General features: G+C 37.0%; 1 protein-coding gene across 2 annotated transcripts in view; it reads right to left on the bottom strand.

Moving 5' to 3' along the window:
• The window catches only part of ZNF461 (zinc finger protein 461), a 36904-nt gene extending 25049 nt beyond the window's left edge, over positions 1–11855 (bottom strand). For both annotated transcript variants that reach the window (XM_027617837.2, XM_027617836.2), the window contains exons 1-2: positions 11718–11855; positions 9090–9180 (exon numbers count right to left, since the gene is read on the bottom strand). Coding sequence is in view for 1 of the 2 variants with exons in the window: in XM_027617836.2 (XP_027473637.1) it covers positions 9090–9098 (9 nt within the window). In the remaining variant the exon portion in view is untranslated. The remainder of the gene's footprint in view (positions 1–9089; positions 9181–11717) is intronic.
• Positions 11856–12230: the final 375 nt, after the last annotated feature.

Genomic DNA, 12230 nt, shown 5'->3' with positions numbered 1-12230 from the left:
CGCTTGGTCAAAGGGAAAATGCACTTGTAATTCTGGTAGATGCTGTCAAGTTTCCCACTACAGCAGCTGGACCATTCTGTCAGACACCAGCAATATATGAGAGTACCCATTTCCTCACAGCCAAGGCAGCAAAGTATTTTGTCAAAACATTTTGTTTTTATCAATTTAATATGATAAAGAAATTATATGTCAATAGAATTTTAAATAGTATTTCTTGAATTATGAGTTGAGTATTTTTCTTTTTGGGGGTCTTTTATGTTTCTTTTTCTGTGAAATTTCTGTTCATGTCCTCTGACTCTTTTCCTACTGGGCCATTGGTCTCTTTTTCAAATTTCTTAGTCTTTACAAATTAGATGATAAGTTCAGTGCCTATATATGAATTGTAAATACTTTCCCCATTTTGTAATTTCTCTTCTGACTTTTCTTACCAGTGATTCTTGCCATGCAGACGTTTTTTATTTTTATGTAATCAAATTTGTTAATACTTTCTCTTTTAGTTCCTAAAATTCTGAATCCTAGTTAGAAAGTCCTTCTGAACATCAAAGTTATGAAGGAATAGTCTCATGTTTTAGTCTAGTAATATTATGATTGCATTTTTAAAAATTAAATCATTCAATTTAATTGGAGTTTATCCTATATGGTAGATGAAATACAGATTGGGCTTTATTTTCCAAAATGGCTACCTAGACTATCTTTAACCAAGAAGGTAAAAGAATTGTATACTGAAAACTGTAAGATGCTGATGAAAGAAAGACAGAAGTAAATGAAAAGATATCCCATGCTTAAGGAATGGAATAAATAACATTGGTAAAATGTCCATACTACTCAAAGCAATCTACAGATTCAATGTAATCCTTCGACTCCCAATGGAATTTTTCACAGAAATACAACAAATAATCCTAAAATTTCTATGAAACCATCAAAGACCTCAAATACCAAAGCAATCTTGAGAAAAAGGAACAAAGCTGGAGACATCACATGCCCTCATTTCAAACCACATTACAAAGCTATAGTAATCAAAACAGTATGGTATTGGCATAAAAACAGACAGATAGATCAGTGAAACAGAACAGGAAACCCACACATATACGGTCAATTAATTTATGACAAAGGAGCCAAGAATATACAATGGGGAAAGGACAGTCTCTTCAATAAATGATGTTGGGAACAGTGGACAGCCACATGAAAAAGAATTAGACTGTATCACTATCTTATACCATACATAAAAATCAACTCAAAATGGATTAAAGACTTGAATATAAAACCTGAAAGTATAAAACTTCTAGAGGAAATCATAGGTGGTAAAGGTACTTGGCAATGACTTTTTGGATTTGATACCAAAACAGCAAAGGCAATAACAGCAAAAATAAATGGGACTACATCAAACTAAAAATCTTCTGCACAGCAAAGGAAATCATCAACAAAATGAAAAGGCAACCTACATGGAGAAAATTTTTGTAAATCATGTATCTGATAAGGGTTTAATAATCAAAACATAAAGAACTCATAAAACTCAATAGCAGAAAACCCCAAATAATCTGAATTAAAAATGGGCAGAGGATCTGAGTAGACATTTCTCCAAAAAAGACATAAAAATGGCCAACAGGTACATGAAAACATGTTCAAAATCACTGATCATCAGGGAAATGCAAATCAAAACCCTAATGAGACATTGCCTCACACTCAGAATGGCTATTATCAAAAACACAAGACATAGCAAGTGTTGGCAAGGATGTGGAGAAAGGGGAACCCTTGTGTACTATTGGTGAGAAATGTTAATGGGTGAACCTACTACAGAAACCAATATGAAGATTCCTCAAAAAAATTAAAAATAGAACTATCATATGATCCAGCAATTCCATTTCTGGGTATTTACCCAAAAGAAATGAAAATATCTACTTGGAAAGCTATTGGGACCTCCATGTTCACTGCAGCATCATTTATAATGAGCAACATGTAGGAAAAAATCCCAGTGTCCTCCAATGGATGAATAGATACAGAAAATGTGATATACACACACACATACACAAGAATATCATTCAGCCATTACAAAAAAGGAGGGGCACCTGGGTGGCTCAGTCGGTTAAGTGTCCGACTCTTGATCCCAGCTCAGGTCTTGATCTCAGGGTCCTAAGTTCAAGCCCGGTGTTGGGCTCCACACTTGGCGTAGAATCTACTTTAAAAAAAAGGGTGGGGAGGCACTTGGGTGGCTCAGTTAGTTAAGCACCTTACTTCAGCTCAGGTCATGATCTCAGGATCCTGGGATTAAGCCCTCCACTCAGCAGGAGTCTGCTTCTCCCTCTCCCTCTGCCCCGCCTCTTACTTGTGCTCTCTAATAAATAAAAATAAAATCTTAAAAAAAAAAAAAAGGAAATCCTACCATTTCCAACAACTTGGATGGTCCCTGATGGCACTATAATAGGTGAAATAAGTCAGACAGAGAAAAACAAATGCCACTTATATGTGAAATCTAAAAACAGAAAACAAAAATCAAACTCATAGATGCAGAGAACAGATTGGTGGTTGTCAGAGATGGGGGCGTGAAATGGATGAAGCTGGTCAAAAGTTATAAACTTCCAATTATAAAATTAATAAGCCCTGAAGATATTATGAACAGCATGGTGACTATAGCTATTAATATTGTGTATTTGAGGGCGCCTGGGTGACTCAGTTGGTTAACCGACTGCCTTCGGCTCAGGTCATGATCCTGGAGTCCCAGGATCGAGTCCCGCATCGGGCTCCCTGCTGCTCAGCAGGGAGTCTGCTTCTCCCTCTGACCCTCCCCCCTTTCATGTGCTCTCTCTCTCTCTCTCTCTCATTCTCACTCTCTCAAATAAATAAATAAATAAAATCTTTAAAAAAAATATTGTATATTTGAAAGTTGCTAAAAGACTAGATCTGAAAAGTTTTCATCACAAGAAAAAAACATGTAACTATGTGTGCTAATGGATATTAACTAGATTTACTGTGGTGATCATTTTATAACATATACATACACCAAACCACCCAGTGTTGTGCACCCAAAACTAACACAATGTTACATGCCAATTATATCTCAGTAAAAAAGTCTATCTTTAGCTTGCTGTTTTGAGATATCACTTTTACTGATATTCAATTACCATATGCAGGTATATTTCTAATTTTTTCTATTCTGTTCCCTTGATCTATTTATACACCAGTACCATGATGTTTTAAGTACCATGCTTTATATTATGTATAATTATATGAATTATCTGGTAGAGCTAACTTCTTCTAAGAGGGGATTAACAAGATCCAGAGTCAGAGTCAACAATATATAATATACAATATTGAGTATACAATAAAAAATTATTGGAAATGATTACTAGTAAAAGATTACTAGAAATGCAAAAAAAAAGAAGAAAATATGACCCATACTCAAGAGAAAAATCACTTAATAGAAACACCAATAAATAATTCAGATGTTCAGATTAGCAAAGATTTAAAAACCTGAGGCAAATCCTAAAATCAAGAAATAAATAATTCACTGGAAGAATCTGCCGCAGATTAAACACAATAGAAGAAAAGATCAGTAAACTTCAGGACAATTCAGTAGGAATCACCCACTGAGGATCCAGACTGAAAAAAGACTGGGGGAAAAAAAAAGAGCCATAATGATCTATGAGACACCAGCAATCCAACATACATGTAACTGGAGATTCAAAAGAGAAAAACAAGGCAAAAAAAATCCTTAGAACCAATGGGCAAAATATTTTCCAAATTTCATTTTTAAAAAAGCAACCCATAGATTCAAGAAGCTCAACGAATCCCAAGTAACATGAAACAAAGAATGCTAGGGGCGCCTGGCTGGCTCAGTTGGGAAAATGTGGGACTCCTGATCTCAGAGTTGTGAGTTCAAGCCCCACATTAGGTATAGAGATTACTTAAATAAATAAAACTTAAAAAACAAACAAACAAAGAATACTATACCTATAATCAACCTACTGAACACCAAGGATAAGGAAAAAAAATCTTAAAAGCAACCAGACTCCTTTTCCTACAAAAGACACATTATGCACAGGGGAACAACAATAGGAATCAAAGATTAATTCCCATTAATAACAATGGAGGCAAGATGACAAAACAGTATCTTTAAAATGCTGAAAGAAAGTTGTCAACCTATAATTCTATATCCAGCTGAAATCTTTCAGAATGATAGGGAAATAAAGCTTTGGTGGGTTTGGTTTTATTTGGATTGTTTTTCGAGAGAAACAAAACCTGAGAGGATTCTTCACCAAAAGACCTGTGCTACAAAAAATGTTAAAGCAAGTTCTTCAGGGGGACAAAAAAATGATACTAGGTAAAAACTTCTATCCATAGAGGAATGAAGAGTACTATAAATAATAAATTTGGGGGTAAATAGAAAAGATACCATTTTCATTTCATAATTACTTTAAAATATAATTGACCATCTAAAGAAGAGAAAGCTTTGTGGTTTTAATGCATTTAGAAATAAAATAGATGAGAACAATAGAAAAAAAAAGATACGAAGGGAAAATGTAGGTATCTAGCTGTAAGATTTTTGCATTATTTGTGAAGTTGTATAATTACTATAAGACTGTAATAAGCTCTTTTTAAAAGCACACTGGAAACCTTAGAACAACCCCTAAAACAATAAAACAGTAAAAATATAGTATAGCTAATAATCCTATAATGGAGATAAATGGAATTCTAAAAAGTAGTGAAGATACATGGAATACTAAGCAAATATAAAACTTGTCCAAGAGAAGGCAGGAAAATCAGGGAAAAAAGGAAGACTAGATGACAAGATAATAGATTAAAACCTAATAATTACATTCACTTTAAACAGTCCATGGAGAAGTCAGCAAACTTTTTCTGAAAAGGTTCAGATAGTAAATACTTTAGGCTCTATGAGTCACATATGGTCCCTATCAAATATTCTTCTTTATTTATAACCCTTCAGAAACACAAAATCATTCTTAGCTTGAGGCTGTGGGCTGGATTTGGCCAGCATACCACAGGTTGCTAGCCTCTGGTCTAGATACTCAAAGGCGGTGATTATCAGACTGGATAAAAAAGTTAAGACCAAACTATATGCTGTTATATGAGATACACTTAAGTTAAAATAAAAGGCTAGAGAAAGATATGCCATGAAATGACAATAAAAGAAAGCTGAAGCAGTTATATTAATAAATAGAATGCAGGAAAAAGAATATTACCAAAGGAACATTTCATAATAAAGGTGTCAATTCATCAAGAGGATATAGGAATCTTGGGCCACCTGGCTGGCTCAGTCAGAAGAGCATGTAACTCTTGATCTCAGGGTTGTGAGTTCAACCCCCACACTGGGTGTAGAGATCACTTAAAAATAAATAAATAAACTTAAAAAAAAAGGACATAGTAATCCTAAATATGCACCTACTAACAGAATTTCAAAACATAAAGCAAAACTTACAGAACTGTAACAGACAAATCAACAGCTGTATTTGTAGGTTTCAAAAGTCCTCTTTCAGGGCGCCTGGGTGGCTCAGCTGGTTAAGCGACTGCCTTCAGCTCAGGTCATGATCCTGGAGTCCCGGGATCGAGTCCCACATCGGGCTCCCTGCTCAGCAGGGAGTCTGCTTCTCCCTCTGACCCTCTTCCCTCTCGTGCTTCCTATCTCTCATTCTCTCTCTCTCTCAAATAAATAAATAAAATCTTTAAAAAAAAAAAAAGTCCTCTTTCAGTTAACTGATAGACCGAGTGACAAAAAAAAATCAGAAAAGATAGAGAAGAGTTGAGTACTTTCACAAAACACTTGACCTAGGGAATAAACACTCTATCCAACAATAGTATAACAATGCTTTTTTTTTTTCAAATGCACATTGAGAATTAACCAAAATAGTCCACATTTTGGGCCATAGAACAAGTCCCAATAAATTTAAAAGGACTGATGTTACAGAGTATGTTCTCTGACCACAACAGAATTAAGTTATGAATTAAATAAATTAAAAATGAATTCTCAGAAAGATCTGAAAAAGTCCCCCAAAATTTGTAAGTTAACGAACACTCTTCTAAGTAGCCCATGGGTAAAAGAAAAAAGGGAATTTTGAACTCAAAAGTAAGAGAAAATTATGCAGAAAAAAGGAAAGAATAAAATCAGTAATCAAAGTAGCAATCAAAGCAAGGGCAAACTGGAGAGAAAAATCAGTAAAACTAAAAGCTAGTCTTTGAAAAGATCAATAAAACTGATAAATTGCTAGTATACTGATCAAGAAAAAAAGACAAATTATTAACATCAGGAATTAAGGGGGGGCATTACTATAGATCTGACAGGCATTAAAAGGTTAATAAGGGAAAGTCAATAAAACATTCTGTTTAAAAAAAAGGTTAATAAGGGAATATTATAAACAACTTTATGCTAATAAATTTAACATCTAAATGGAAATAAATGAGTTTCTTGAAAGACACAAATTACTAATCTGATTCAAGAAGAAATAAAACCCAGGATGCCTGGGTGGCTCAGTAGGTTAAGCATCTGCTTTTGGCTGGCCCAGGTCATGGTCCCAGGGTCCTGGGATCAAGCCCCGCATCAGGCTCCCTGCTCAGCAGGGAGTCTGCTTCTCCCTCTGCCCCTCCCCCCACTTGTGCTCACACTCTCTCCCTCTCTCGACTAAATAAAATCTTAAAAAAAAAGAAAGAAAGAAAAAAAAAGCCCCCCAAGCCCTATATTAATTAAAGAAATTAAAGTCTCCCCATGAAAAAAACTCCAAATTCAGATGGTGTATTCACTATCTATTGCTGCTGTAAGAAATATAGTAGCTTAAAACAACAAATTTATTATCTTACAGTTCTGTATGTTAGAAGTCCAACAAGGGTTGCACTAGACTAAATCCAGGTGTCAGCAGGGCTCTGTACCTTTCTGGTGGCTTTAGGAAAGAGTCTATTTCCTTGCCTTGACTAGCTTCTAGAGGCCACTTACATGGGTCAGGGCCCCCTTCCTCCATCCTCAAAGCCAGTAACATTGCAGTTCTCTAACAGGAGTATACATATTACATTCTCACATCTCCCTCTGATCCTGATTCTTGAGATAATCAAAAATAACCTCCCTATCTCTAAATCGTTAATTTAATAACATCTGCAAATTCCCTTTTGCCACATAAGGTACCATATTCACAGGTTCCAGGATAAGCAAGTAGACAGACATATCTGGAGGTCATTATTGTGCTTACCACAGATCCCTATGTTGTTGAATTCTATCAGACAATTAAGGAAGAAATACTACAATTCAATAAATTCTTCCAGAAAATAGAAAAGGATGTATTTCCTGATTTATTTTATAAATTAAGGTGAAATAAAGACATTTTTATATTAAGAAAGCTGAGAGTATCATCAAAAGAGACAAACCATGGGAAATGCTGAAGGAAGTTCTTCAAGCTCAAAAGAAATCATACCAAACAGAAATTCAGATCTCAAGAAGGAAGAGCAATTAAAAATGGTATATATGTGGATAAATAAAATGTATTTGCAAATAATCCAATAAAGTATTTTTTAAGATTCTTTTGATTCCTTTGTTTCTGTGGATTTTCGTCACCTGGCAGGTGGCACGCCGTGATCGTATAGTGGTTAGTACTCTGCATTATGTTTCTGTGGATTTTCCCCTTTTTAAATTTTTATATTGCACTTTCTCTTTTCTAATTTGAGATCTGTCTTATCTTATTAATGATAAGTTTTTCCTCTTTTCTAACACATACAATTTTTATCTTTATAAATTCCTTCCATATTTCCTTCTACTTCCTTTCAACTTATGTATTTTCATTATTTTTGTTAGAAGCATTAAAACTGTAACTTTGCCCTTAGAGTCCTACTTTAACAAAATCCCATGGGTTCCAAAATATAGTGCTATCACAGAGTGTCAGAAATTCTTTACTTTTAGATTATATTTCTTCTTTGATCCAGGAGTTATTGAGACAGATTTTACAAATTGTTGGTAAGAGTAACTTTATTTTTCTGATTTTGTTATTAAATCCTTGCTGTATTTCATCATGTTCAAAGGATATGGTTTATCATTTCTACTTACTTGGACTTTATTGTAGCCTAATATGTTATTTTTCCTGATTGATCTATGAACACTTGAAAAGAATGTATAATTATTATTACTAGGATACAGAACTGACTATATATCAATTAGGTAGATTTGATAGAGTGTTTTATCCTTACTAAATTTGTCCACTTGGCCTGACTTTGACTGAAAGGATTAATTAGTGTCCTCTACTACTTTCTTCTTCTTCTGCCTTCCTATCTGCACACAGAAATGTGGTATTTGATACATGTGCATTTATAACTATGTTATCTTCATTTTGAAATGTATACCTTAGAATTACATAGCATCCTTCTTTGCCATATATAGTGTCCTGAATTTTTGTCTGTTTTTAGTTTCCATTTGTTTGTTATAATTTATCCATCCTTTCATTAAACTTTCTAAGTCACTTAAGTGTCTCAGAGTCTCATAAGTACAGAGAGTTGAGTTTTTCTTTGAGACTCAATCTAAAAGCCTTTTTTTGACTTAAAACTCATATATATTTATTGTAGGACATATATTTATTTTTTGCTCTTAGTTTTATCTTGTAATTGTTTTTGTTAATTTGTTTATATATATACGTGTATATATATCCGTGGGTCTTAAATCTTAAGTCTGGTATTATATAAATGTATTTTTTGTCTCTCTCACTACAAGTTAAGTTCCACAAGGGATGATTTGTATGTGTCGGATTTTTTCCCCCACTGATTTATTCGTAGTTACCTAGAAGTAATATTTGTTAAATCACCTCATCAAACCAAAGTTCTGACAAGAGAAACATCAGTATTTCCCTTTCCAAAAGAATACTATTTCTGTTCTCTCCTTCTCCTGGCAGAGGTCTGAGCATATGAGAAATGAAAAATGATTTATTGAATGATTATAAGAACACTGGTTAGAAAGGAGAGGAGGAAGACCTTGAAGTTCTGAAACCAACACTCACTAGTAAGTTATTGTATGATATTCAATCAGGCAACAATATCAGGATAAAGAATGCAAATATTCATAGGACTATAGAAAAAAGAAGACATTAGGAACAAAAAAATTAACTTACATGGGCCATTGTTTTCTTTTTTAGAATTCAATGTATTAGTCCTCTTCTTAGTTCCACTTTAGAAGAAACTCACAGTCCAAAGAAAATATTGCTGGATGAGAGGGGTTTAAAAAAAAGACATGAGATGATCTTGCTTCTTAGCTGCCAAAGTGCTAATACAGAAGGACATTTTTCTTCCCCTTGCATGTCTCCTATGCCCAATCTCCATACACACATACATGAAAGATTAGAGGGAAATCGGACAAATCCCAACCTTACTCAAAAAAGAAGGGAAGCCAGGTATAGTAGAAGGGAGTCAAGAAAGACTGGGCCCAGGCTTTTTAGCAGGAAAGATTTAGGCAGATCAGTGTCCCAACTCTATGATAAAATGGACACAACCAACCTGTTCAGACCTATCCTGACAAGATCTTCACTGAATTAAGAGGAAAAATAAAAGGAAATGGACATTACAAAAAGATTAGAGAAATAGAAAACAACCCAAAAGCCCTAATGCATGACTCACAGGAATTTTAAAAATAGAGACTGATAGAACCCAGACAAAAAGAAGAAATAAACAAAACAAAAATTTCCAGGCCAGAGGCGCCTGGGTGGCACAGTCAGTTAAGCGATGGATTCTTGATTTCAGCTCAGGTCACGAGATCCAGCCTGTGTCAGGCTCTGCACTGAGCCTGGAGCCTGCTTAAAATTCTTTCTCTCTCCCTCTGTCCCCCCACCTCCACACGCACATGGACACGCACTCTCTCTCTATTAAAAAAAAAAAAAATTCCAGGGGCACCTGGGTGGCTCAGTCGTTAAGTGTCTGCCTTCAGCTCAGGTCATGATCCCGGGGTCCTGGGAACGAGCCCCGCATCGGGCTCCCTGCTCAGCGGAGAGCCTGCTTCTCCCTCTCCCTCTGCCTGCCTCTCTGCCTACTTGTGCTCTCTCTCTCTCTATCTCTCTGTCAAATAAATAAATAAAATCTTAAAAAAAAAAATTCCAAACCAAAATAAATACTTGAGACTTTAATTTGAAGTCCTGGTGAGAAAGCACACCTGGAAGCATCCTGGAAAATCTTCTGAAATTTATTCCTGAATACATACAAAAGACCTAAATATCCTGTAATAAAGAATTACAAAACAATGTGTATTGTGGTCTAATCTTTCGGGGAAAACACATACATACATAAGCATATATGTATGCATATAAGGAGGGTGAAAGCACTTGTAATAAAATGTTCAAAGATGGGGCGCCTGGGTGGCTCAGGCGGTTTATTCATCTCACTCTTGGTTTCGGCTCAGGTCATGATCTGAACGGGATCAAGCCCCATGTGGGGCGGCTTCTCCCTCTCCCTCTGTTCCTCTCCCTGCTCACATGCTCCCTTTCTTTCTGTCAAATAAATAAATAAATAAATCGGGGCGCCTGGGTGGCTCAGTTGGTTAAGCGACTGCCTTCGGCTCAGGTCATGATCCTGGAGTCCCGGGATCGAGTCCCGCATCGGGCTCCCCGCTCAGCGGGGAGTCTGCTTCTCCCTCTGACCCTCTTCCCTCTCGTGCTCTCTATCTCTCATTCTCTCTCTCTCAAATAAATAAAAAAATCTTTAAAAATAAATAAATAAATCTTTTTAAAAATGTTTAGAGTGGTTGAAGAATTATAGCTAACTTTTACTTTAAATAAAGTAATATAACAAAAGAATTTTAAAAGTTTATATGAACATTCTGATAAGTAGCAGCACCTAATCATCTTAGACACTGATTCTGGATGTGCAACAGCGCCATTCTTTCCTCCTACCCTAGGTGTTTCTAAGGGGAATGGCGGAAGTAGTGAGGTAGATAAGAACTAGGAGACACCAGGCCTTTCCTAAGTAATCTCTAAACCCAGTGTGGAGCTGAAGTTACAACCCCAACATCAAGAATCCCATGCTCAAAAAATCTTTAACAACAACAACAAAAAGAATCCCATGCTCTATTGACTGAGCCAGCCAGGTGCCCCCCATCAGGCCTTTCTTGAAGCTCAAACTTTGTGTGACCTTGTGTGTGATGTGGAGTAGACATTGTTTGTGACCATGGTAACTACGATTCTATGACACTTGGTGATGTGTTTGAGCTCTTAGATAACTGTTGGGGATGACGGCTAAGTAGGCATAGGGCAGTTTGTGGTTGGGGAGTGGTTGTTTTTGTTTTACTATATATGTGTGTCTGCGTCTGGGGTAGTGGGATGATGATAAACGTGGGTTGTATTATGTCTTTTTGGCTTTGTGTAGTATGAATCTACAGTTAAATACTGGAATGTCTCCCTAACTGCCTGATTACGTGAGCCTGGGTGTAACGCTTTGTGTAATTGTGCTTTTTTTCTTTTATGCAAGTATCTGAGGCTCACACAAATAGCCACCTGCAATCATGGTCACAACCACATACAAACTCCATTCACACAAATGGCCACGCAAACAATTACACTGTCACAAAAGCACGATCCGAATCCAGTCGCTCTCACAACAAACGGCCAAATATACTTAGTCCGGCGACAAACTCATAGTTTCCTTCACGCACTCACAACAACCCAATCTATCCTCCTAGAGCAGCTCCTGCACTTTGGAGGCCTAACACTCCAGACACTCCTCTTGCCCAGGCCTGGAACGCCAGGAGTCCTTACCTTCAGCATCCTCAGGAAGTGCTCTGGTTCATATTCTATGATTTGCATTCCAGGTGAGGCCGCACGCTTAGCCTTGCACACTCCGCTGGTCGAGTAAAAAGCCCTCACCTGCCTCTGCGGCCGACCAGTCAGCCAACGTTCCTACCGGAAATAGCTTTGAACCGCTGTGTCCTCTGGGAAACGTAGTCCAAAAGGAAAGCGCCGGGGAGCTGAAAGTGGTAAATCTCCTACCGGGTTTCGGGATGCACCTGCGCAGTTTCATCGGGCCTGGAGTGACGCTACCACTTCTCCCTTTCCAAGGCTCAGACCCGAAATTTCGGTCTGAATCCGGGTCCTCGGATTCCTCTGAGGGCGGATTTCAAGCCTGGCACCGTGGCTGTCCCTACCTCTCAAGGTGGACGCGCACGTGCTGTGGTTTGAGGGAATTGTTGTCGGATGCGGAGGGGTCCGGCCTTCGTCTGTAAGGTGGCAGTGCGAGATATGTTTTCTGAGTCCGAAGGTGCGAGTGGCCGA

Source organism: Zalophus californianus, chromosome 17, assembly GCF_009762305.2.
Source record: "Zalophus californianus isolate mZalCal1 chromosome 17, mZalCal1.pri.v2, whole genome shotgun sequence".
Classification (NCBI taxonomy): Eukaryota; Metazoa; Chordata; class Mammalia; order Carnivora; family Otariidae; genus Zalophus; species Zalophus californianus.
The sequence above is the reverse complement of the archived record's forward strand: the minus strand, read 5'-3'. Positions and strand labels throughout refer to the sequence as shown.